The sequence below is a fragment of the Zalophus californianus genome, chromosome 6 (assembly GCF_009762305.2).
Source record: "Zalophus californianus isolate mZalCal1 chromosome 6, mZalCal1.pri.v2, whole genome shotgun sequence".
Classification (NCBI taxonomy): Eukaryota; Metazoa; Chordata; class Mammalia; order Carnivora; family Otariidae; genus Zalophus; species Zalophus californianus.
In genome coordinates this window covers 91,473,768-91,500,908 of record NC_045600.1, presented here as the reverse complement: position 1 = coordinate 91,500,908, position 27,141 = coordinate 91,473,768, and the positions used below count along the sequence as shown (strand labels likewise).

The 27,141-nt window shown below is 41.8% G+C and overlaps 1 protein-coding gene across 4 annotated transcripts in view; it reads right to left on the bottom strand.

The window, feature by feature from the left end:
• The window catches only part of SLC27A2 (solute carrier family 27 member 2), a 60,479-nt gene extending 42,920 nt beyond the window's left edge, over positions 1-17,559 (bottom strand). For 3 of the 4 annotated variants that reach the window (XR_003515837.2, XR_003515836.2, XM_027571423.2), the window contains exons 1-4: positions 16,881-17,559; positions 6,746-6,955; positions 2,593-2,751; positions 158-282 (exon numbers count right to left, since the gene is read on the bottom strand). Coding sequence is in view for 2 of the 4 variants with exons in the window: in XM_027571423.2 (XP_027427224.1) it covers positions 158-282; positions 2,593-2,751; positions 6,746-6,955; positions 16,881-17,358 (972 nt within the window). In the remaining 2 variants the exon portion in view is untranslated. The remainder of the gene's footprint in view (positions 1-157; positions 283-2,592; positions 2,752-6,745; positions 6,956-16,880) is intronic. The other variant, XM_027571421.2, reaches the window with a different exon arrangement.
• Positions 17,560-27,141: the final 9,582 nt, after the last annotated feature.

The following is a 27,141-nucleotide window of genomic DNA, read 5'->3' as shown; positions in this document are numbered from 1 at the left end:
ATAGGTGTGGTGCCAAGCACTTTATCATGACACACAGTTGTAGTCTAACCTGAAAACTGATAGACATGTAAGTACCAGCTGAAGCCTAGCATCACCCAAAGTAACGTGAATTCCAATCTTACCCATCTCAAAAAGAATGAAACACAGGGAGTGTTACCTGGGGTGAGTTGCATAAATACCGAAGAAGTTCGCCGATATACTGAATGACAGTGACATTATATTTTCTGCAGTCATCCCAAAACTGGCTGGCTGAAAACTTGTTCCGCAAAACAAGAGTAGCACCTACAGAGAAGTGTATATAAAGTGTTAAGAAAGAAAGGCTATCAAAAAACTCCTTGGTTATATTTGTCATTTTTGAAAGGTAAACATTTAAATATGAATGATATTCACAAACAAGTTTGAATATTGTTTATCTTCAAAACAAAAATCAATAAGACATGGTTTTATCCTACAGAGGCCTTCACAATCTAGTGGGGGAGAGACACATGCTGACATCTTTCTAATAAAATTCAGTGTGGAATAAATAGGAAGTTCAAATGAATCCCTAAGGGAATGTGAATGAGAGGGGGTGTGTGTGTGTGTGTGTGTGTGTGTGTGTGTGTGTGTGTGTGTGTGTGTGTGTGTGTTAATTCGGCTTGGGGTAAGGGCTGAGAAAGGCATATTTTAGAAGAGGTAGGATTTGAATTATGTCTTGAGCAATGAATATGAAGAAAGATGAGAGAATTCCAGGCAGAGGAAACCATGTGAAACATAAAGACAGGGCAGTTCAGAAGGCGTGGGAAGATAGCCAAGACCCAGTGGGCCTGTGACTGGAGTGAAGAGCGGGTGACGCATGGGAGAGGGACCTGGAGAAGCAGCTAAGGGTGCTGTCATGGAGACTTGGAAATGCCAGGTGGAAGAGTGAGACTTAACTTTGCAGGCAAAGGAGAACCAGGGTCTTGAGCAAGCGGGAAAATTGTTCTTGGACGAGTGAGGAATGGTTCCCAAAGATGTCCCTGTTCTAATCCATAGGACCTGTGAATATGGTACCTTACCATGGCAAAAAGAACTGTGTAGATGTAATTAAGTTCAGGATTTTGAGATGGGGAGATCATCCTGGATTACCTGGGTGGGCCCAGTGAAATCATAAACGTCCTTATAACAGGGAGGCAAGCAGATCAAGGGCAGAAGGACATGGGATGATGGAAACCAAAGGTGGAATGATGTGTTTTGAAGATGGAAGAAGTGGCCACAAGCCACAAGGCAGGCAGCCTCTAGAGGCTGGAAAAAGCAAGGAAATGGACTCTTTCCTAGAGCTTCCAGAAGGGATGCAGCCCTGCTGACACCTTGATTTTAAGACTTCTGACCTTCAAAACAGAATAAAAATCTGTTACAATAGTGATAGGAAGTGAATAGAATGGGTAAAAATAATATATATCAGACCCAACCTAATTCTAGGCATGAAATGTAGTAAAGTGAAATAAAAAAACTCACAAGTATTTTTTCATGCTATTAGTTTAGCTGTACTAATTATACAAAAGTCTGATGTTTTAGAAGAGGAAACATTTTCTAAATAGTATTTTTTTTTCTCTAGAATATATCTATGGTGCCTAAGCAAATGTGTGAGCAATGAAGTTTTCCCTTTGGGAGCCTCAGAGTCCCTCTGGCCTTGAAGAGCCCCGCTATATGATCAGGCCCTGTCAGGCATTCCCGGCCGATGTGGAGGCAGGTACTGATGCTGGGGTAAGTATTTTATAGCTGATCAATAAGTTGATGAGGGAAAGACACAGAGGCTTGGGCCATCACACATGCATATATATATATATATGTATGTGTATATATGTTATCATATATATATATAAAATACGTGTTATTATATATGTGTATATTCATATGTGTATATATGTTAATATATTGTATTATATTTGATATATATTGTATATTTTAAAATGAAATGCCACATGGAAGAAAAAAGTAAGATTTTTGTTTGTTTGTTTTTTGTTTTTTTTTTAGCTTAGAGAGTTAGAGATGGCTTTCTGGGAGAGGAAAATATTAGACTGAGCCTTGATGTATACAAGGGGCATAAAGCCTACTGAAAGGAGAAAAGATGGCAACTCTAATTTGAATGGTAAAATTTTGGAATGAAAGAGAAGGGATGGAAAGCCAGGTACTCTGACCAGAGCTGGGGAGCTGTGGGAGCAGGGGAGAACAAAGTAGGATGGGGACAACTAAGGGGGAAGTTTAAATCAGATGCTGATGGAGATCCACATGCAGATTTCTGAGGATGGAAATGACAGAGAGGAATTAATTATGGGACCTAATTAGAATTAAGTGTCTTAACCTGGATGAACATCCAGAATATTTTAAAGCGGTCTCCTCCTTGACATCCTGAACAACTCTAGCATTATATTATCAGATAAGCAGGCATGAGAAAATATAAATTATTCTAGATACTCGCCAGTGATGTGTGAGCCAAAAAGCCTTGTTACTAACATAGAATTAAATGCTGTTCCTGGCAGATAGGAAAGTAGCCAACTTTTGTATTACTTTCCCCGTGGAGCACATGTGACTGTGTACTGGACTCCAGTGCCTTGTTGAGAGGAAAAAGCTTACCAGTCAGGATACATCCGTGGATGCCAATCATCAGTGCAGCACTATGGTACAAGGGTAGGGTGGTATAGATGACATCGTCTTCCTTAACCCCAACTGCAGTGGAAAAGCTAGCTGCATACCACAGGCGTTGGTGATTGATCATCGCGGCTTTCGGGAGACCTTTGCAAAGATACAAGAGAAGGCATGAGTGAGCCAAGATTGGTTATTTGCAGACACATGGTCTGGGAGAGCGATCTGGCTTAGGAAGATCCATCATCCAGTGGTTCGAGAATTGCATAGGGGAGGGCCATATTCAGTTACACCAAGAGTCAGCAATTTTTTTCTGTAAAAGACCCGAGAGTCAATGTTTTAGGCTTTGCAGGGTCATACAGTTTCTGTTACAAATACTCAACTCTGCTATTGTAGCTGATAGCAGCCAGCCATATAAAGGAATGAATGTGGCTATGTTCTGATAAAGCTTTATTTACCAAAACAGGTGGGGGGGGGTGCTGTATTTGGCCCATGGACCTAGCTTGCTGACCACTGAATTAGATGGTTACTACAGTAGTAATTTGAAGAGAAAGGCATGCATGTCTATCGAATTTTTGCTCTGTGCCTACCACCTTGCAAGGTATTTTCAAAATTTCATTTAATTCTCATAATTAACAGGATCAGTAAAATTATATTCTTTAATCCACAGAGGAGAAAGCTGAGATTCAGAGAGATTAAATAGATTTTTCCATTCCTATAGCTTTCCTTCATAACCACTTTTATGAATTTCTTAACTCCTCTTTTAGAGTTTCTTCATATAAATACAAACAAATATAAAGAGTTGCTTATTTGTTCTTGCCCTTTCCTCCATTAAAAAAAAAATGGGACCTTTCTACACTTTTCCCTCTCTGCTTAAGAGTGTATGGTGGAGAACTGTCCATATTTAACAAAGAAATTTCCCTTATTTATTCATTCATTTATTCTCTCTCTTTCTTTCTCTCTCTCAGTCGCATCAAGTCCTTTGAATTTGTGTGTTATAATTTCTTTAACTATTTTGCTATTTCAACCTGGTCCACATGGTAGTTTACACTATAGATGATGCTGTATTTGTAGGATAAATTTGCTGAAGTGAGACTGTAGGGTCAAAAGATACATGTCTTTGTAATTTTGATAGGTACTGCCACATTGCCAGTTATAAGGGCTGTCCCTGTCCGCTCTCCCACCAGCAATATCTGAGTGAACCTGTTCCTCATAGCCTTGCCTAGGTATGCTCTCAAATGTTGGAATTTTTGCCAATCTGGAAGGTGAAAAATGGTATCTCAGTGTAGTTTTAGTATATTGCAATTTCTTAAGTATAATTTATATGGCATTTTTCTAAGACTCTATTAAAGGATATACTTGTATTGTTTCCCATGGAAGGTCAGGGAGTCATGGGGAGGGCACGAAGCCATTACTAAGGGGCCAGGGCCAGAAGTTAAGACCTGAGTGGGTAAATGGACTTTATAAGGAGGAAGGCAGTTCTCTGTAGACTCAGATCCTTCCATACTTGATGATACCTTAGCTAGGTATGGCCTCAGTAACAGAAACTCATTATAAGGCAAAGCAGTGTGGTCAGCAAACTACCATAACTATAAACACAATTCAAAATTCATTTTCTTTGACAGTGGGCCAGTGGCATTGTGTTAGTATTAAAACCCCATTCGACACTAATATTAAGAAATAGAAGAAAACACCAATAATCAATTGTATTCACCACAGGAGAGAATTGTCCGGATAGTAAAAGCTGTAAAATATATTTTTAGAAAAGAAATACATATATTTTGCTGCTTTGAGTTACTTTCAGAAATTTCCTAATTTAAGATTTTGTATTAATGAAGAAATAAGAATATTTGGTAACTATGATCTAATTTTGTGCTAAGGATTGAGGAACAGGGAAAACATTTTGCTTTCCAATTGCTTAAATAAGTTCTTTTTTTTAAAGGTTTATTTATTTATTTGAGAAAGAGAGAGAGAGAGAGCGAGACCAAGCACGAGCAGGAGGGACAGAGGGAGAGGAAGAATCTCGAGCAGGCTCCTCGCCGGGTGTGGAGTCCAGGGCGGGGCTCGATCTCATGCCGGGTCCTGAGACCACCACCTGAGCTGAAACCAAGAGTCAGACGCTTAACTGACTGAGCCACCCAGGCGCCCCAAGTTCTTTTAATTAACTTTTACCAGAGTAACTTGGCAAATATTTTATTCAGAGATAAGGAGAAAAGTAAAATAAACATCAACCCAATTATCTTCCAATTAAATATGAATTCTGAACTGTGGGATTAAATTAAGGAGTGTTCAATCTCTTTTTCTCCCTAAAGTGGGTTTTATATTTGACTGTCAAAACCTACATTGTGAAGTTCTTTTTTTTTTTTTTAAGATTTTATTTATTCATTTGAGAGAGAGAGAGAGAGAGAGACAGAGAGAACACAAGCAGGGGGAGAGGCAGAGGGAGAAGGAGAAAGCAGATTCCCCATTGAGCTGGGAGCCAGACATGGGGCTCAATCCCTGGACCTGACCTGAGCCGAAGACAGACGCTTAACCATCCGAGCCACCCAGGCGCCCCTTCATTGTGAAGTTCTATACTTATGTAGCATTAAGACTAGGACTCCCTGTAACTAACCAAGGGCTGATTTTTTCTCAATTATTTCCCAAAGTTTACAACTTAATTTTACCATTCTATTAGGAAATGAGGATAAAGGTCCCATATATTAAGGTAGTGTCTATATGTAGGGGAAGCATTTGGTTAACTATGTCATTCCACCATTTGTTGGCATGACAATATATAACTTCTGACAGATAGAAAGAGGATACACATTATGCTCTGGGCATTGGTTTTAACATGTCATTCCCCCTCTCCCATCCTCATTTACTTAAAGAAAATACTCAATGAAAGTAATTGTATGAAAGGAAGTCAACATTGAGGTTAAACTCAGGTCCAGGAACTGGGAGAGCAGATGGGTGCTGAGGATCTGTTGAGGTAAAGGAAGGAGTGTCTATAGGCTGGTGTTGAGATAAAAGGCTCAAAGGAACCTTTAGCCTTATCTATATGTTTGATTGTTTTACAAGGGAATGCATGCATGCATTACCTGTTAAATTAAATTAAAATTTTAATCAAAAGAGAAAAGATTCACATGTTCAATTTTCCAATATTAATAATAATGAGCAGCATGCTGGTGCTGGCTTCTTGTCCTCCTTTTAAATATATCCCTAAGGCCTCATATTATTACATTTTGATAATGTTTTCCCTGGCCTAGAGTAGGCAGGCACCACATATCTGTTAAGTGGAAGAATTGGGCAATATTGTGGCAGAGAGGTCAGATGTATGAGCTGTGGAGTCAGCCTACCAAGGTGAATCCTGACAAGTTACCTTGAGAAGTTCTTAACCTCTCTAAGCATCAGTTTCTAGATCTGTAAAATGGGAATAAGAATGGTACCCATCTTAAGGATGGTGGGAGAATTGTATGAACACAAGACCATAAAGCTTACAGGAGTGTGCCTAGTAATTTTATCTTTAATACTGCCTGTCCCATATAGCTGTTCCAATAACACTGTTAATTGGCAGTGTTTTTTTATTAGTGACTCATAAAATTATGCTGCAGCTTACAGTTGAAGGTATCCTAGATTTGATGAAATACAGTATTTCAGGCCCTGGGCTAGAGCCATCCTACACCCACAGCACCAAACAGCTCCAAGTCAGCGTTGCTTGGGAAGATAGCAGTCAAAACATTAATGTAAATATAACTCCATTATTGTCCTATCATCTTCTTTGGTGTCCCATTTTTAATTGGTTATACATTATGTATGGACTTGGGATATAAGATAATCAAAATCCAACAATCATTTAAAAAATTCCAAAAATCTATTCAGTGCCAAATTTCATCCATTATCATAACTATTTTTGTATTTCTTGGTTAACCTCTTTCTCTGTTCTACATCCCAACTAGGGGGAAATATGCGTAGCTTGGAGAAACCCAAATGGGATCATGTGCTATGAAATAAGACCAGTTCCCACAGGCAAAGAGCTAAGTCCTCTAAAGTATTAGTTATTTGATAAGTTTTGCCAAAGGAAAAGAACATTTGAAAACCTAACCCAACATTTAACTCCTTCAGGATAAGTCCATTTCTTTGAGAATCCTTTCTTTATTTTTACCTGTAGTTCCAGAAGTATAAATGTATAAGGCAGGAGTGGAAAAAGTGACTTCAGACCTCCATGACTCTGGAATAGTTTCCGCTGAGACTTCATCTACTTTGTCTAGTAAAGAGTCGACCCCCTCCGTGTTAGAAGTTCTGCTCACATAATAGATGGACACATTATCTTTTTTCAGGCTTGGCAGCACCTCTTCAATTGCATCTTGTAGTTCTTAATAAGGAAAAAAAGTCCAAATGAATTAAATTAGTCCAGTAAAGTTCTGCAGTAGACTTTATACTAATTTTGTTTTCAGCATAAATTTTGCTGAAATGTGTAGATATGCTTACAGTTACACAATTTTAAACATGGAATTTTCTAGATTTGAAAATATCGCAAGATTCCAAGACTTGAGGGAAGGCTGGGTGTTAATGGTTTCCTAGCAACAGAAGGTTGGTTGAAATCTGTACAAACAAATGGACACGTGGATAAAAACCAAGATATATAAGTGCATTACTTATATGCAAGTCTGGTATACATCTCAAAATACTCCAGAAATGAACTTGGTTATTCCTAATACATGTGTCCCAGTGATGAAAAATAAAAAAAGAAAATTTTAAGGTAGGAGTCAAGAGATGAAAGCAAGGCAGGCATGCTAACTAACAATGATGATAGAAGGCAACTTTATATATACACGTACATATATATATTTTAACACAACAGGAACAAATAGTTCCCCTAGGAAAGTTCAGCTTATCTGAGAAGGAAGCTCCAAATTTCATAAGCACATTTTCTGCTCTGAGAAAAAACAGGACTGATTAGCATGTTTTCCAAACTGTGGGTCACAATACAGTAGTGGATTGTTAAATTCATTTGAAGTGACCAACATTTAAAAAATTAAAGTAGAATGAAATATAAGTTTTCAGAGTATATCACACATAGTAAGAGGTAAGTATTTTTTTTTAAGTTTTGTGTCAGTTATGTGGGTGTGTGGGTACTGAGTCACAAATATATTTTTGTACTGTAGGCCAACATCAAAAATTTATTTTTTTAAAAAATTTATTTATTTGCCAGAGAGAGAGAGAGAGAAGGAGAGAAAGAGAGCATAAGCAGGGGGAGCTGCAGAAGCAGGCCCCCTGCTGAGCACAGAACCCGATGCAGGACTCGATCCCAGGACCCTGGGATCATGACCTGAGCCGAAGGCAGGTGCCTAACCCACTGAGCCACCCAGGCATCTCCAATGTCAAAAAAATTTAAAAGACACTGATTTAATATGCAAACCACATTTCATGTTTGCTGCTTGATTTCTGTGCCCTTCAATCACAAGATGAGATGGCCTTTAAGCTTACTTGTCTTGAACTTGTGATAACTGAACTGAATATACTTATTCTTAATAGGAAGGTGACCCAATACCCCAGGGAATTAGCTTGGGGAGGCTATCCCTAATTCATCTTATAGGCTTTGTTTTTCAGATGTTTGTGTATGATGTCTCCACCAAAACAAGAAATATCATCTGGACAGATGCATTAAAAAAACTTTTAAGACATTTTAACCAGAGGACTCATGCACCTGAGAAAAAGAAATCAAATAATACAAAAGAATTTATAATGAAAATCAACAGTTTCATTCCCCTTTCCTCTTCACAGCTAAACCTGTCGCCTAGAGGCGATCACTTTCAAGTTTTTAAAATCTGTTTCTTCTGACAATCGCCTCTCTATCACCAAATAATGTGCTTTTCCTGCTACCTCTCGACCTATCAATTTTGATCCCCACCCTTGTTCTTCCCCTATCTACTCCCAACAGTCACTATCCCCACTTTATGTTGTCTAGGTTCATAGTATTTACATCTTTTCTGAGACTATAATTCCATCTTCCCAGCTTTGTTTATGGGTTGGCTCTAGAAGTGAGCACCAATAATCAGGATCAACAAGATTAAGACTATGTAAATATTATTCACTGCAGAGCAGAGTAACACACTATAATCATATTTCCATTCGCGAAGAGTTTTCTTTATTTTTTTAAGATTTTATTTATTTATTTGACAGGGAGAGCGAGAGAGCACAAGCAGGGGGATCAGTAGGAGGAGAGGGAGAAGCAGGCTCCCTGCCGAGCAGGGAGCCCGATGCAGGGCTCGGTCCCAGGACCCTGAGACCATGACCTGAGCTGAAGGCAGACACTTAATCATCTGAGCCACCCAGGCGCCTCGACCCGTGAAGAGTTTTCTCCTTGAGTTTCTTTTGGCTATCATCCTTTAAGATTCTATTTGCTTCAGTTGTTTTCCACCTTCACCAGATCAGATTGCTCTCTAGTCCTTGAGCACTTCAAAATATTAACCAAAAAATACTCCTGTTAATAAAAACTGGAATGGTAACACCCCATTCCTTGCCACTGCCTTGGTTCAGGTCCTCATTATTTCCTACCTTGATCTTCCCAGTAGCCTCCAAGACCAATCTCCTTGCCTCTGACCTCTCCCTGCTTCCAACTTAGCAGCTGTACTATGGTTTTTTGTTACTGCCCTGCTTAAAATCTCTCAATGGCTGCTAATCCCTTGTGGGAGAGTCTACTCTCCTTATGCAGCATGTGAGGTCCTGAGCTCATTCACAGTTTAACCCCTGGGGACTTTTCTGCTGTCATCTCCTAGTACCATCTCTTGTCCCCTTTCCTCTAACCACACTGATCTATGTGAACTGAATGTACCCATACTCTCACATCTCATGACCTTTGTCCAGATGGTTTCATCTGCTTTGAGTGCCGTCCTCCACCCTGGTCACCTGGGAAACTCCAGCTTATCCTTCAAGACTCAGCCTTGGCGACACTTCTCTCTGTTGCTTTCCTTCCCCCTGCAAAGACTTACATGTTTTCTCCTTCACAAATTTTGTCTAGTGTGTGTGTGTTAATTCTTACTGTAAAGTCTGCTTACTTAAAAGTGGCAATCAACCAGGACACGTAAGCTCTATTCGGCAGAGGTTGAGCTCCTGGGAGCTCTGTGTTCTGAGATTTACATGCAGGAGTGCACTTGGTAGTGACATCTGTCAGGTTGCAAGAGAAGCAGACTAGATAGAGGGCAAGGTTGAACAGTGATGTGGCCACACAGTGACATCACTCAACTGATTCTCTGATCCTATGGGGACTCTGGGCCTGGGATGGCCCTTCAGGATTGTCCCAAACTAAGGGAAGTGTGCTGAACCTTCACCCCTGCCCATGAACCAGTCACTGGATGCAGCCTGAGGGTGGTAGCGCTTGACCTTGGGCACAGTGGCTCTCTGTAAGCAAGGGTGAGTCCTGGAGAGGGTCTTGGCTAAGAGCTTCAACTGCCAAAGCTCCCAGCAGCTGAGGAATGAGCATCTCAGTCCTGAAGGGGGCATTTGGGTAGTCCATCACAGCATCCACTACACCTTGCATCCTTACTGATAATAAAACCTTAATGTTTCCATTTGTATAGTAGCTTTACATATATCACATCACATAAATTTCACGAGAACCCTGTGATACAGAAACAGTCATCCTGTTTCTACAAATGAAGACAGAGGCTCAGTGAGCCTATGTATGGAAGGATACATACAAAATAAACAGAAATATATTGGATTTATGGGATTCCTGCTGCATCCTTATACTAGCCATTCAGGTTCAAGTTTTGAAAGCATGCCTTACTTTTTAGAAGATGCTGTCTCCTTGACCTGCTCAGTTCTTGTTAAATAAAGCTTTTAATTTTAATCAATATTGTTAAATAAAGCTTTAATTTTAATCAATATTACCTTTGAAGGGTAATATTGACAATCTCTTGTTCATCTTCTTTGAAAAGCATAACCTTGAGCTTTATGAAGCTTGGGTGTGAAAAACTATTCACAGCAAGTGGCCTGAATGGTGTAGAGTAGATCTGTTAGTTCCTCATTAGTCTACGTTTAAGTTGAGGATTGAAATAGAACCTCAGAGAAAGCAGCGCATACTTGAGTGAGGGAATATTGAGTGATTACACTTCCCCTCCCTTAAAAATCTGTCTTGTAAAAAAAAAAAAAAAAGAAATCAAGGTAGCACATGAAGTTTCTCTCTCTTTCCTTTCCTTTCCTTTCCTTTCCTTTCCTTTCCTTTCCTTTCCTTTCCTTTCCTTTCCTTTCCCTCCTTTCCTTTTTCCTCTCCTCTCCTCTCCTCTCCTCTCCTCTCCTCTCCTTTCCTTTCCTGAATAAGAGAAGAAGAGAAATTTATGAACACATGGGTGCATTCCTAGAAAGCAGGGAGACAGTGCAGGTGGTGAGCTGAACCAATCTCCATCACCAAGGTGGCAAGATGCTTCTGGCTAACCCTGCAGCTTTCTGATAGGAAAGACATTCAATCTAGCAGCTTGTTCTGCTACTGGATTGTCTCATTGAATGGGTATCTGACTGAGTTAAATAAAACACCCCAGAAATATTTATCAATAAAGCTGGATCTGAAAAGGAGGCAGTGAAAGGAAATGTGTTTTGATAAAAATTTCAGGATGATTGTGAAATGCTTGGTAGGTGGACAAGTCAGGATTGAAGGCTTATCTTTTCTTAACTCAAAAAGGCAACTCAAACACAAACTGGTTCTTAACAGTCTTTGGAGACAGTCTGAAAGCAGTTTTTCAAATGCCATTTGTGACTGTGATTTTGCATTTTTAACATTGGCAGTTTGGGATTATAGCATTTAATAACCTACTGTCTGGTCTGTACATCAACACAATATGTGTTAGGACACCCTGCAGATAGAGACATGCATTCACTCCTCCCCCTTCCCACACAGAACAAATCACCCTGAGGTCAGAAAGATGTTTAATCAAGGTTAAGTCCCACCTGGAATAAGTAAATCTTTAAAAGGGAAATACATACTCATCTTACCTTTATGCACTTATATAGCTTCTTAATACTATTTTTCACTTCTCTTAAAGTTCTTACTTATGGGAACCCTTGCTTTCTAAATAGCTCTGGAATCAAGGGCTCTTTGTCATGAGGCCAACAGGTCATATCAGGACTTACATAATTGTTACCATTTGATATCCATAAGCAACCTGTCACCTATCTACCAGCTATCTACTTCCCTATTTTCGGTCAGAGGCTGTGGGAAGGTCCTTTTCAAATACTGGCCACTTACACTCAACGTGCAGAGTAATCTGAACCCTATCCTTCTTAAGTTTCAATAATATTAACACCTGATTTAAAGCGGTGTTTGTTTTCACCTCTTCTCTCCCTCCTTGTTTCTAAAGAAAAAGAACTGAAGTGTTCCCAAATACACTAGTAAATTGCTAGTTTATTTTGAATGGAGATGTACAATCCCCCTTGCAACCTTTAGTTATGAGCAGGCTAAGAAGAAGAATTTTAGAGAGCCTCTTTAAGCTAGCTCTCTGTTCAGACCTTGGGCTTCTTGGGATCCTAGACCCTGAGTACATTACTCATCTGATGCCTAGGCTTTTGTCCTCCACCAGCCTATGTAGAGACCCTCGCGACTATGGTCCCAGCCCACCCTATGCTCGTGACCACTTCCTCTCTGGCAATGAGACCCCAGGAGAACACCTCTCTCCTACAGCCTACTGCCAGAGGTAAACTGGGAAGTAAACAAGTCTGGTAGGATGAGGCTGGGCTTGGGGGAGATTGGATCTAAATGGATTTTCTCAAATAGTCAAATATATTTAACTTTTTAACATCATTTTTCATGCCCTCATGCCTGACCCAATGGTTCTCATGCTTCAGAGAAGAAAACCTGTCACAACCAACCAGAATAATGGAACTCATTAATCTGACAAACATTTGTTGAGTGACTACTATGTGTTAGGTATTACTAGCACTTCTTCAAAGATATAGGAGAGAATTCTAGCCTTTGAGACAAAGTGCACTGAGACAACTCATCTAAGTTATTCCTTGCACAGCCCAGAGAGAGGAGAGGAGTGAAGATAAGAGTATCTCTATGCCTTGACCCTTGACTAAAGTTGGCATTGGAAATTCATCTCCCTCCATGGAAGTGAGGCCACTGCTGTTGGCCATTCTTTGAGTTCTCTGAGTCATTATTTTCTCTACAGTAGAGTACCTTCAGTAAATAGCTTTTAAAAATTGCCATTATTTAAGTCCGGCCTGCTGTTGCCCTCACATAGTAAAACTCTAATGAAGCATCTGTGTTATGAACCTGATGAACACCGCCCCTGGGCTCCTCTTGCCTGGAATGCCCTCTCCCCAGCTGCACTTGCCAAGCTCAGTGGTTAATGCCCCCAGGAGCGTTCACCCCCTGCTCACCGCCCCCCCCCGCCGGCACTTTGTACCTCTCTCAGCAGACTTACCATACCTTTTACATCCTCCTGGATGTCACAGTCATTTGTGTATGTGGCTTAGTTCTTTTACCAGGCTGTAAGATCCTTGAACTAATTCATCTTCTTTTCTCCCTGTCCTATCATGGCAACTAGCTTGTACCTTGTGAGGACTCTCTAAACATTTCTTGATGTCAAATTAAGTTGTTGGTCCATCTGCTTCTCTCAGCCTGACCTCAAGTTTGTATGACAAGAGTTCTCCTTGGTCCTGACACTAGTTTTATAATGAAATGCTCCATCATTGCAACGAGGCAATACTTTTGAAAGTTATTGAAAGCATTTTCCTTCATCCCATTGTTCAAAGGAGGTCCAATTTTATTTTTTGCAACCTTGCAAAACCAGGTCAAAAGTAATCTGGAATATTTTATAATTTCTCTGGATCTCAGTCTTGCAACAGAGAGTATCTTTAACTGTTATTAAGGCCTGTGAAAGAGTAGTACCTATGGGAGCCTTGCATGGTTATGCTGGCCCATACAGTGTAGACCTGGCCAGTGAGCTGATGAAGGAGACCTAGGATAGCCTTCCAGTAGAAGAGCTAGTTTAGTGATGATCTGAATGCGAGCATAAATGGCAACAAAGCAAATTTACTATTTTGGGGGTCCTCCTGCATGTTTTCCTATCTTACCCATATTCGCTGTTTGGGAAATTACTTGAAAAACTACCAGCCCAAAGAGCTGGTTTCTATCAATGACAAAATCGATATGGGATCAAATAGTTGAAGGCAATTTTTTCATGTAATTATTTACATCATACCCTTCTACAGAGAAGGACCCTGAAATGTACTATAGAGAGAACATCATGTTCTCTGATTGATGGGTGCTTCTGTAGAGTAAATTCTGAAGCAATAATTGGGTACTGAAATTCCTGACAGGGTGGAGCCCTGTTAAGTTTTATGAAGATTCACCAAGATTCATGGCAACTGGATCAATCTTCATGATAACTGCCACTGCGCTGGTCTTTTGCATAGACTCCAGAATCTGACAACTAGTTGGAATTCAAGAGCTCTCACTAGTCCACAAGCCATAAGGCTGAAGTTCAAAGTACAGAATCAAACCCTGTTGAATTGTAGCCACTCTAATATTTCTAAAGACGTCTCACTTTTTTTTTTTAAGATTTATTTACTTGACAGACAGAGACACAGTGAGAGAGGGAACACAAGCAGGGGGAGTGGGAGAGGGAGAAGCAGGCCTCCTGCAGAGCAGGGAGCCCGATGCGGGGCTTGATCCCAGGACCCTGGGATCATGACCTGAGCTGAAGGCAGACGCTTAACCACTGAGCCGGTGGCTAAGATGTCCCTAAGATGTCACACTTTTATGTACTATGTTCAGGTGGTGTAGTAGAATAAGTGCCTTGGAAGTGAAACAAAATATATGGGTTTTGTCCCCAGCTCTCTATTGCTAACCAGCTATGTGACTCTGGGCAATTGATAGCACCCTTCAGGGCCTTTGTTTGTTCAACGATATAAAACAAGCAGAAATTGGACTGTTTCTCAAAGCCTTGTCCTCAGACCAATTGCTTTAAATTCATCTGGGGGTGGGATGGGACTTGCTATAAAAATTCACATTACTGCGTCCCGCCACAGTCCTACTGATTCAGTGCTTTTGGGGAATGGGGTCAGGAATCTGTTTTTTAAAATAAACTTCCCAGGTGATTCTTGTGCACATTAAAGTTTCTTTTCTAAACTTTTTTTTTGAAGGATAACACACTCATTAAAGTTGGAGGATTATAGGATTAGAATCTCTCTCAGACTCCTTCCAACTTTAAAGAATTCTAGGGGTGCCTGGGTGGCTCAGTTGGTTGGGCGTCTGATTCTTGGTTTTTACTCAGGTCCTGATCTCAGAGTCGTGAGATCAAGCCCTATGTTGGGCTCTGTGTTCAGCGGAGAGTCTGCTTGAAGATTCTCTCCCTCTGCCCCTCCTCCCACTTCCTCCCTCTCTCAAATAAATAAATCTTAAAGAAAATAATTCTTTTCAGAAGCAGTCCATTCAACACATTTACACATTGGCACCTTTACTAAGCAGCCAGCTTTGGACTCCATGTTATCTCCTTTGCAGGTCAGAGTGTAATTCTGCATGGCATACAATGGTTTCTTAGTGATTTGGAAAAATGGAATGTTTTCCAAATGTGTGGCCTCTCTCAAAGGTCAGTTTACTGCCAGAGTGCTGTTAGGTGCACAGGAAAGTCTGGTTCAAATTGGATGTGAGTGGCCAAATTTCACATACTCTCCACATACACTGACCTAAACGTAATGCTTAATGGCAGGGGACTGTTGTTGCCTGAGTGGGGAAGGAGATATCTGGCTGTGTTTCTGACTTGATTACAGAACCAATCTCTGCAGTTCCTGACCTCCCGCACAGGGAGCCTGAGGTACATATGCAGGTAAACAGTATTTAAGTACCCCCCTAGAGGGGTAAAAAGATCACTGTGATAATAACTTTCTTCGGAACCAAAAGGTAAACTAATAGGTTTAAGAGTCTTCCAGTTACTAAGAGGTTAAGTTGTCTCTTAGGCAACTAGAAATTGTTGGGAATTTTCTTGAACGGACCATCCCCTTTACATAACTTGGCTGTCTTTAAGTTGAACCCCTGTTTTTAAACATTTATACAAAGTCTTCATTTTTTTGTATTATTTTATGCCACATGAAACAGGTGGGTAACTTTCTTGGTTTCCCGCAAGCGAACAGACATCTTTCTGTGACACTAGGCAAGATGCTTAGCTTGCCTCAGTTTCCTTAGTTGTGAAATGTAGGGGAAGAGCAGAGGATGCTTAATCCATTCGAGCTCTAGCACTACATCCATGTAGAAGAAGGTAGCATGATATGGGGGAATTCGTGGGTTTTGAAGTTTGATGGACCTGGGCTAGAATTTTAAGCTTCAGTTTTCTCAACTGTCTAATGGGGGGTAATGACATGCTATCTCTCAGGGTAATAAAAGCACTCAGCATAGGGGTTGGCACAGAAAGGCATTCAGAAAGGTGAAGCCTCCTGGCCCCCTATTTCTCCATCTTTCAGCTCACATCTGGTTGGGCCTCCCTTTACTGACAGAGCGAGAAGCAACTCCTAGTCCTTATTCCTGCTCTAGGAAGGAAAACCACCAGTCCTGTGGGAAACAGGTTCTTGATTTTTTCTTGGCCCGGTCACCCCTGGAGCATGAAGTTACCATTTCAGGTTTGTTGAAGCGTGGCAAGAGGTAACTCCAGAACCAAAGGTCACTTGGGCTACAGATGTAATGGGGGCTGACAAGGGCACGGCAGCAGATCCCTAAAATCTTCTCCTTGGGGAGCAGGTGGAGTAACCTCTCTGCAGTGAGAATCTAGAAAGGCTAACAGCATTTGAGAGTTGGAAGCAGCCAAGAAGACCCTCTATTAGAGGAGGAAACCAAGGGACAGGGAGGGAGAGTGACTTTCTCATGCTCACATAGCCAATCAAACAGCAGAGATGAGAACATTCTGGATCCTCTAGAGTTCACGCTCAAGGCTCTCTGCATCTTAACGCAAATATTGTCAATATAGGTTCAGAGCTTGGACTCTGGAGGTAGATAGCTCTGGTTAACCCCTCTCCTCCCCGCTCTGTGACCTGGAGCATAAGGCGTCACCTCTCAGGTCTCAGTGGTCTCATCTACAAAGCTGGATAGTAAACCCCACCTGTTGTTAGGATTAAAGGCAACACTTAGTGCTTAACGCAGTGCCTGGCTCGGCTTCCACAACAGGTCGTTCTAACGATCATTAGCGTTCCTCTACCCTTCCAGTTCGGATCTGGACTTCCCTTTCCAACCCTCTACAGCATGCAGGGGCGAGTCTGTCACGGTGCCGAGGAGCCCGCTGCCAGGGCGGGCGCTTCCTGGGGCTCACCTGGCGAGGCCAGTAGCACCTTCGCGCCGCAGCACTGGAAGCAGTGCAACAGGGACTTCGCGCGGATGTTGTAGTTGAGGCACGCCACGGCACAGCCCAGTTTGACCAGGCCCAGCCACAGCCACACGTAGGCTGGTTCGTTGCCCATGAAGATCGCCACGCAGTCTCCCTGGCGCAGGCCGAGGTGGTCCCGCAGCGCCCGTGCCACTTGGTTGCTGAGCCGGTCCACCTGCGAGTAGGTGAGCGTCTCGTCGCTGAAAAGCAGGAAGGGCTTGTGCGGGGTCTGGCGCGCTTTCTGCAGAAAGAAGTGCAGGATGGTGCGCACCGGCCGCCTCTGCCCGTAGCTGCGCACCTGCCGGGCCACTCGGGCCAGCCGCAGGAAGTAACGCATGTCCTGGAACAAGTAGGGGCAGCAGAGGTTCACCAGCAGCGGTAGGAGCAGCAGCCCCGCCAGGGCCGTGTAGATGGCAGGCAGCATGACGGTGGCGGCGCCCCCTGTCCCCGCGAGGACAGTGGGTGAGCTCCGGGCGTGCAGCGTGGCGGCGAGGAGGGCTCCGGACGTACGGCAGGCGGGCTGCGCGGTGGCGCGGGGCGAGGCTGAGGCGACCGCGGGGCGCCTGGGCTGCGGGCACCAACGCTGGCTCTCGGGTAGGTGGAGCGGTGTGTGGACTGCGGGGGTGCGGGGCTGGAGAGGACGGCTGAGCCCGCCCCCTTGGGGGTGTGCCGCTACCTGGGCCGGGAAGGCGGCACTGCGGCTCGCCGGGGTTTCGACCGCCGCTTGGCACGAAGCAGGGATCTGTCTTGTGACCGAAGTACTTTATACCTCCGAGGCACAGTTTCCCTGTCAAAATGCTGATGACAAGACGCACTTAGCGGACGTGGAGAAGTTTAGAAGAGAGAGTGTAGGCGTAGGGCTGTTATTTATTGCTACCACCAGCGGAGTGCCTTACAGAAGTGATTTAATGTTAGTATCAGTAAAGCGCTTTATAAATGTGAGAGAGTCTGGTTATTAATTAGTAATGGGTACCAGGTGCCACTGCCACATCGAATTCCCACCTGTCCCTTCCTGGTCCCAGAAGCTTTCCACCTCGTCTCTGTTTTTCAGATTTGCAACCCCCCCCCCCCCCCGCCCCGCCCCGCCCAAGTGCCGGGCGGTCTCCTGTGGCGAGGATTTCAAGGTCGAACAGAAGCACCAGCGGTTGTCACCTTCGTCTCCTCCCAGTCCCTGGGCTGTGGGTAAGGACAGGACACTGGTCGGAGTCGGGCCTCCGCCGGCCCAGCCAGTCCAGATGGGGCCTGAGGTAGGGCCACACTCTGCCTGCTGAAATCAAGCGCCGGCGATTTTAGACTTTCATTTGTTTGTATGCTTGTTTGACTTTTAATATTTTGTTCTAAGTGATTTTTCTCTCTTGTATGTTGAAGATTTTCAACTAGTGTTAGCCTAATTCAACAGACATTTACTAAGGGGTTCTATCAGAGAACATTGCAACACAGAGGACATTAAGTAAACATTCGCACTTCTCAAAAGCCAATTTTTTTTTTTTTTTTTAGTGTGATCCTCTCTTTTAATTTCCCTTAGTGCTGCTTCTATAAATAAAGTGAATACTTGCTGCTTGCTATCGAAGAGGGTCAGGATCCAAGTAAAGCAGTGTTCTTTCTTCCTCTCCTGTCTTCCTGCATTCATCATCTTATTCTTATGAGATAGCCACGCTTAATGAATGCCTACTCCTGCCGGACACTCTGCTAGGGGCTTCCCTGTAATATATTTTTGGGGAGCCTCACAGTCATCTAAAGGGGGCACTTTTGTGCTCATTTACAGACAGGAAAGGGACACTTAGGTAAATTAAGAGAGCTAGTATGTGACTCATGAGTTTTGAAACTGATTATCTGTTTGGCCCTGGGGCCCTTCCTTAGCGACCACCGTTCGCTGCCCTCTTATTCTCTAGGTTTCTATCCATGTTCTTTTCAGCAATCTTCTTTTCTTTTTCACAATCTTCCCCCCTCCATTTTTTTAGCCCCCTCTTTTTCTTCCTGGCACCTGCTCAAGCACCCCTTCCTTTGCCTTTTCCTGAATCTTTCATGGCAGATCCCACTACCCTGGAGTGATGGGTTTGCATCATTTCTCTGGGGATGTGTTGGGGGCCTTGATTATCCCTGACGAGTTGACTGTAGTGTTAATCAAAGGAGGGATCAGGACAGAAACCATTCTTGTGGGCACCTTTTCTTTCATGTTGAAGCTCAGAGCAGCCCTTCCTTGATGTCCCAATGCCACCCCTGTCTCTTCACGGCTAGTCACTTCAGTAGCCTCCTAGACCCCCCCTTGTCATGTCTTTGAATAGCTACTTTCCAGAGTGCTAGACTACTGCAAATGCTCCCTTTCTTCCCTCTTATTCTGAGGATCACTTTAGCCTTGTGCCTCAGCAGTTTTTCAGTTCCAAGTGAAAGAAGACAAGATCCAAACTTGCTTATGTAGAAATAGGAGTTTAAGCAGCAACCGCAGAGTCCAGGTGTAGGACAGGCTTCGGATGAGCCTTCATTGGTGGCTTAAGTGCTAGGACCTGGACCCTGTTTCCCTTCCACCATTTCTTTGCTCCACCTCCTCTGTTCTCATGTAGGCTCCCCCTCATCATCCAAAGATGCCTGCCAACCAACGTTTTAGGGTTATATGCTTCCCACGTCAACTTCAGACAGAAATATAAGAATCTTTTTCTTAGTTCTGAAAGAGAAAAAAAAGATCTCTGATTGGGTTATGGGTCCATCCCCAGAGCAGTCTTTGTGGCCTAAGGAACAGAAATGTTGATTGCTTTAAGCCAATCAAGGCTCACCTGTGGAGCTGGGGTAGAGTTAATCCTACATATCTTGGAACTCCTTTTCCCAAAGATTCTAGCTTCAAGCCTGGGCTCCACCTTGCAATCTACCACCAGGCTAATGCCTTCCTGGAAATACTTCTATCATCTTATATCTCCACTGCCTAGTCATCTTCAGTGGCTCCCCATTTGCTTCCTGTCTTCTCGAATTGTTATATATGGACAGCATGCTTAAATATACCTGGGCTGGAGCTGACCACATGCACTGGGTCCTGCCTGGTTCTCTTGGGGGTAGAAGAGATCAGTAACTTAGCACATTGGTTACCCATTCTAGGAACATCTGCTGGGAAACTCTGGTTAATAAATGAAGTTCAGACTTTATTTTCTGACTCTTCTGAATCTGACTTGAACTTTCACTGTACTCAATAACTATTTATTGAGTTTTCACTATAAGCAGAATATCACCAGGTATTAAATATTTTGAAATGGACCAAAACTTAATTCCAACTATGCCTTTTCAAAAACATCTTATTTTAGCAAATCTGGTCTATAACCTCCAAAAAAAAAAAAAAAAAAAAAAAAAGGCCCTGCACATTCCTTTCTCTACGGCTTTGTTCTGGCTTCTTTCAAACACCCCTGAACTCTCACCTCTAAATCCTAACTCTGCTTTAAGGTAGTGGTTCATAGATGTCTGGCTTTCTCAGTCCAGTAGCATTTCAAAACAAAGTTAAGAACCCCAAATAAAATACCAACTTTTACAATTTTCAAGTAAAACCAGCTCCCTGCCCACCAACTACAGTCTGTTTTTATTATTATTTCATAAAAGAATGACTTCTTTAGCACTAAAAAGTAAAGTATAACTGAACCAGACACTCAGAAATGGCTACTTTTACATTATGTATCTTTTGCCACAGAAATATACAAAACAGGGAAAAACACACACAAAAAGAGGAATTCAGTCCTTTTCAAGAAAGGATCACAATAACGCACCAACATACAAAAAAGATAGAAATTAAAATATTTTCGAATACAGAAAAATACTTTTATTTGGTTTATTATATCATGTACAAATAGTTTCGGTGCAAGTTTATCCATTTGGAAATATAAACTCAACAGTGAAGCATGAAGTAGAACCAAGTCTTGGGCTTTGATATAACTTAGGATTGTTTCAGCACTGAGACCAGACCTCAAACCCAGAGCCTCTCCACCCCAGTGTCCTTAGTAAGGCTGCCTACTCCCCACCTCTCCCATGCCCCTACACCCGCTGAGCCTGCCTGCTACCTTCCCCGGGATCTAGATTTTCAAGTCTAGTCCTTTCATGGCCAAGCACTTGAGTGCAGCCTCCTAGACTCCTTGTTTCCTTAAACTTTCTACCCAGAGAGCTAGGTCACCTCAAAGGCCCACTCTCTTCTGTCTTATTCTGTGACATTGCTGGAGGAAGTCAGGGGATAGACGTGATTCCTGCGAGTGCGCACCGGCACCTTCTAGCCTTGGTCAGGACTTGTCTGCTGCTTCAATCCCATTCATCCATCTCTACGGGTGTCCTGGAGAAGGCCTCTCAGTGACAGTTCCCAACTCCCTTCAAAGTCCCCAAACCCAGCCACAACTGTTCTTTCAAAGTGGGTGGTCGCCCCTCCTACTTTACAGAGATGAAGTAGCCCACTGGTTCTCAAGCTAAATGGCCATCAAAATTACCCAGAAAGCATGCTAAAATATAGCTTGCTAAATTTTTCTTTTTCTTTTTCTTTTTTTCAGCTTGCTAAATTTTCTGATTCAATAAATCTTGCGTGGGCCCAAAGAATTAATGTTTTGAAGAAGTTCCCAGAAAATACTGATGCTGCTGGTCCAGGGACTACACTTTGAAAACCACATATTTAGCTCAGTTGTTTCCCACCTGCTCAGTAGAGCCCCAGGACTGCTGAAGAGCCACTGAGGAGAATTCCTTGCTGAGTCTGGGAAAGGGGTTCTGGAATCCTACACTAGCTCATCAGAGCAGCTCCATATATGTCTCTTTTACAAATTGGACTTCCATGTAGACCTCACATGAGCAAAGTTTGCCAAAAACATCTTTTAAATCCTCTAGCCCATGAGGATCTATCTCTTGTCCTGAACTTATAAACCCACCAAATAGCTTGGCTTTTGATTTTGTGTCTGTTCGTTTTGCCTTTCCCAAATAGAATTCAGCTTTCCAGAATGAAGTCACTTTAAAGAGCATGAGACTTAAAGTCAGAGAACATGGGTTCGAGTCCTCGTCCATCACATATTGACTGACATAACTCACCTCAAGATTACTAGCAAATGCCGGTGCTGGTACCTTGTATTAATTTGGTAGGCCTTGAGGTAGTGAATGCACAGGAGCAATAGTTGGCAAAGATGTATACATTATGAAGCCTGCCATTTTGTGACATTACTTAGTACAAATAGGAATTTTGTGATTGACTCATTCAATGGCTTATGAGAATGGCTGCAGCTGTGTTGTCTTCCAGGAATCAATCACATGTCTTGGAACGAGGGGTGCCTACTATCCTGTGGAATAGCCAGCATGGTGGCATTTGGGTACGGGTGTACAGAATGTGTAGTATTCAGAGAAGGACATGGTAAGAGGTCAGCAGGGATGGCATATGCTGAGATTGGCCCTTCTTTTGGAGAAACAAAGGAGAGGAGAGGCTGGGGACAATGGGTTGTTGGTATTAGACGTGAGGGAGCAGAGGGCTCCTCCTCTGTTTTTTTTTTTTTTTTTGGCATCCCAGTTGGGCTTGCTAACTACATAATCAAGACAAAATACAATTTGAAAAAAAAGGTGTTTGTTCTCACTAGTTCTGACCAGAATGCCTTTGATTTGGAGTGGAATTCTAACAGGGAAAAATCCTAGTGAAATGATGTTGCTTCTAGTGATGGTATGTGTGCTTCACAAGACTTTTTTCTGCTTATTGGACAACCCTCTCTCCTTTCAACATCCCATTACAAGCCACAACTCCCCTTCCCGGTCACTCTTCTCTGTCCCTGGATATGTTGGTTAATTCTTTACTTTTTGGTTCCTTTGCTCTTATTTTACCTTCTCTTGAATTATCTTCTTGTCCAGTTCTTTTTTTTTTTTTTAATTGAAGTATAGTTGATATACCATATTATATTGGTTTTGGGTGTATCTTCTTGTCTGATTCTTAAATGTTAAAGTTCTTAGGGTTGTATCTTCACCTTTCTTCTGTCTTTCTCTCTAGGTGGTCTCTCTTGTTCCTGTTGATGCTGAAGACTCCCGAGTCTGAGTATGCAGCCCTAACCTCTCCCCTGAGTGCCAGATCTCGTTTGATAATGGCAAACTGAACACCTCTGGATGAATTCATTTATTCAATCACTCATTTATTAATTTATTCACTTAATGTTTATTTAAAGTGTACTAGATACACACTACTTCACAGGGCGGATATTATTCTTATTTTCAGATGAGTGAATTAAGATTCAGGGAAGTTAACCAATATGTTGAAGGTCATGCACAGCAAGTAAGTTAATTGTGGAGCAAGGACTAAAACCCATTTTTCAACTCGTGGTTAGGTGTCATGGGTGAATGATGCCTCCTCCTCCATCTACCCCCCAAAATATTTACTCAGTAGAGCTGCAGAATCTGTGAACGTGACCATATTGGGAAAAAGGATCTTTCAGATGTAATTAACCTAAGGATCTCGAGATGAGATTATCCTGCACTAACATGGGCCTTAAATCCAATGACAAGTGTCTTTAGAAGAGAAAGGAAGGGGGGAAGACACACGGAAGAGAGGGGGATGTGAAAATGGATGCAGAGTTGGGAGTGATGCCTGTATAATCCAAGGAATGCCAAAGATTGTGGGCAGCCACTGGGTGACAGAGAGGGCTGGAATGGATTCTCTCCCAGAGCCTTCAGAAGGAACCAGTCCTACCAATGCCTTGGTTCTGAACTTCTGTTGTCCAGAACTGTGATAGAATAAATTTCTGTTGTTTTAGCCAGTGAGTTTGTGGTAACTTGTTACAGTAGCTCAGGAAACTAATATACTAAGCCACATTGTGTTTCACATAAATTAGGATTCCTACCTCAGGACTGGGTGGCACAGTGGGTCAAAAAGTCCAGCAGTTGACAAAAGAGAAAAAAGTATGAATATCTGAAGTAAGTCCTACTGAGTCTACTGGAACAATAAGAATCTTCATGTCATAGGCCTCATGGAAAGTAAAATTATGATCTGGGAGTCTGGTTTCCCATGCAGTCTAGAGTCATTTTATTGACTTCAGAACCTAAAACTCATGGCTCATTTGCTATCATGGTGATTCAGCTCTTCTCTATCCCTGTTTTGCAGTTCCTGCCACAAATTTTCCCCAGTTCTGTAAATCATTTCTCCTGCCTGTCACATGGATTCTGTTTAAAATCATGTCTTCTGTTGCCTAATGACATGTGATTACTTCCTTCTCCTTGCAAATCTTTCACCATTGGCTCCCTTCTCACTCAATTATATTCCCAATTTTCTAGCTCATATTCTTGAGCAGATCTGGTAGCCCAAACAAATTGCCCATAAACATGACTATATAGAATTCTTAAATACCCAGGGTCTGCTCTCCAGCCTATAGATTGCTGCAGTCGAGTAAGGAGCACGATCCTGGCCCCGTTAGCTGTGTATATTCGTGGGGACGCATGGAGGTGGGGATAGAGAGGGGGATGGAGTCTCCTGATTCAATACATAAACATGGTCACTGTATGTAAGTCTTACTCACTAGTCGAGACTTGGCAGTTTTCCTCTAAAGGGACTATGAGCATGTTAAACACATTAGCTTGTCTTACCTTTCTCTTTTGTTTATTTCAGATTGTAATATCTCCATTGAGTTCTTCTGACTCCTACATAAAGCAGTTGTGGAAAACTAACTTCTTTTAACTAATAAATTATAATTCATAATTTAGCGTTTACTTACATGGCGAGATTATTCGTGTAGATTCAGGTTTTTGTCTGATGTCGCAGTCCTTCTGCTTGAAGAGCTTCCTCTAATATTTCTTGAACGGTGGATAAACTGGCGATGAATTATTTTAGCTCTAGTTTTTCTGAAAAAGTCTTTATTTAACCTTCATCTTTGAGGGTGTTTTCCCTGGGTAAAGAATGCTGGTATGATAGTTTTATTCTCTGGTACTTTCAAGATGTCGCTTTCCTGTTTTCTGGCTTGCATCGTTTCCGACTGCTGTAAATTCGTATCTTCGTATGCTTTTTACTTTTTTTTCCCTGGATATCTTCAAGATTTTCTCTTATTTTTGGTTTTCAGCAGTTAGACTAGGTGTGTGTGTGTGTGTGTGTGTGTGTGTGTGTGTGTGTGTGTGTGTGTGTGTGTGTGTGTGTGGCTGTGTTTAATTTATCCTCTCTGGGATTCTATGAACTTCTGGGTCTACGGCTTTATGTCATTCATAATTTTGGATAATTTCTTGGTCATTATCTCTTCAAATATTTCTTCTGCCCTATTTCCCCTTCCTTCCTTCCTGCCTTCCTGCCTTCCTTCTTTCCTATGACTCCAATTATTCATATATTGGGTCATTTGATATTATCTAACAGTTTTTGGATGCACAGTTTTTTATTCACTTTTTTTCTCTTTGTGTTTCAGTTTGGGTGATCTCTTGACCTATCTTCAAATTTTACTGAGTTTTTATCCTCAGCCGTAATAAGTCTATCTAAATAATTCTTCATTTCTGGTATGGTGTTTTTTATTTCTAGCACTTCCATTTGACTCTTCCTTATCGTTTTCATTTCGCTGATATTCCCCATCCGCTCATACATTTAAAAAAAAATGGCTGTTACTCTAAAGAGCTCCTCCCTATAGTTCTTTCCTACCCACATGCGTGGACTCTGTTATGAGTTCTTCAAAGCTTAATGCATACACACGTACCCCTCCGCGCCCCGCAACTGACTTTTGTTTCATTAAAATGTTAGTCATAGTAACTAGGAAAATAAGTCCTGTCCTGATTTCTTCAAGACTGAGGAGGTCAGTTATCTAAGAGGAGTTCAGACTCCACTGATGATGCTAGAATCTCCTTTTTATCTTCTGGCCTGTAGCTTGCCCTTCTGTGTTAACCCTGTTTCATGCTTGTAATGTGACCCAGATAATATATAGGGACCTTCTGAATACCAAGACAGACCTAGCCAATCAATCATAGCATTCTCTGTGGTTGAGCCTAAGCATATATCAGAATCTTTTTTTTTTTTTTAACACAGTGCTCTAAGCTGCCACGACCAAATTATCAGATTTGACTTCTGAGATTAGTTTTGCTTATCATCTCTGTAGTATTGATCTGTAGCTGGACAATAGAATTACCAGGGAAGTTTTAAAATTGCATGCCATATTGTTATTTTTTGAGATGCTCTTATATTTTTGAGATACACACTAAAATATTTATGGAAGAGATCATGTTGAACCATTTCAGAGACAGTTGTAGACATTGTGATATTTTATTCCTAAATACTTCAGCCTGTATCTTATAAAAACAAGGGCATTCTCTAGTCTAGCTAAAATAGAGTTATAACACTTGGGAAATTTAAAATTGATACAACTCTATCATCTAATATGTTTAATATTATCACCTAATATGAGACTTTATTCAAATATCCCAAATTATCTCAGTAATATCTTTTATAGAATTTTTTAATCATCCAAGAGACAATTAAGGATTACACACATTGTAGTTAATTATCTCTCTCTTTTGTTAACTTTAATCAAGAGCAGCTCTCCAGCCTTTTTTAGTCTTTTATGACATTGACATTTTTGGAGTCCAGGCGAGGTATTTTTTTTTCTTTTTAAAGATTTTATTTATTTACTTGACAGAGAGAGACACAGCGAGAGAGGGAACACAAGCAGGGGGAGTGGGAGAGGGAGAAGCAGGCTTCCCGCTGAGCAGGGAGCCCGATGTGGGGCTCGATCCCAGGACCCTGGGATCATGACCCGAGTGCAAGTTAGACGCTTAACGACTGAGCCACCCAGGTGCCCCAAGGCCAGGTATTTTGTGGAATCCTCTTTGTTTTGGGCTTACTTGATGTTTCCTCAAGATGAGACTCAAGTCATGCAGTTTTGGCAGGAATACCATAGAAGTGATTTGTATCCTCAATGTGTCATATCAAGAGATACCTGCTGTCAGATTGTCCCATGATTGCTTATATTAAGTTTGATCTCTTAGTCAAAGTGCTAACTTCCAGATTCATTGTAAAGCTATATTTTTATTTGTAATTCATACATATTCTGTGGAGCTATACTTTCAGACTGTATATTCTTTTATGCCCCAATGCTTTACTGAATGATTTTAGCACACTTTGATGATTCTTGCCTGAATCTATTATTCCAGTGGTGGTTCTGAAATGATGATTTTCTATTTCTATCATTCCATTCACAAGCATTTGTTGGAATCCTTTCTTTTACTTTTCCTCTCTTTTTAAGGATGGGTATAGACTCATTGATTTTAATTC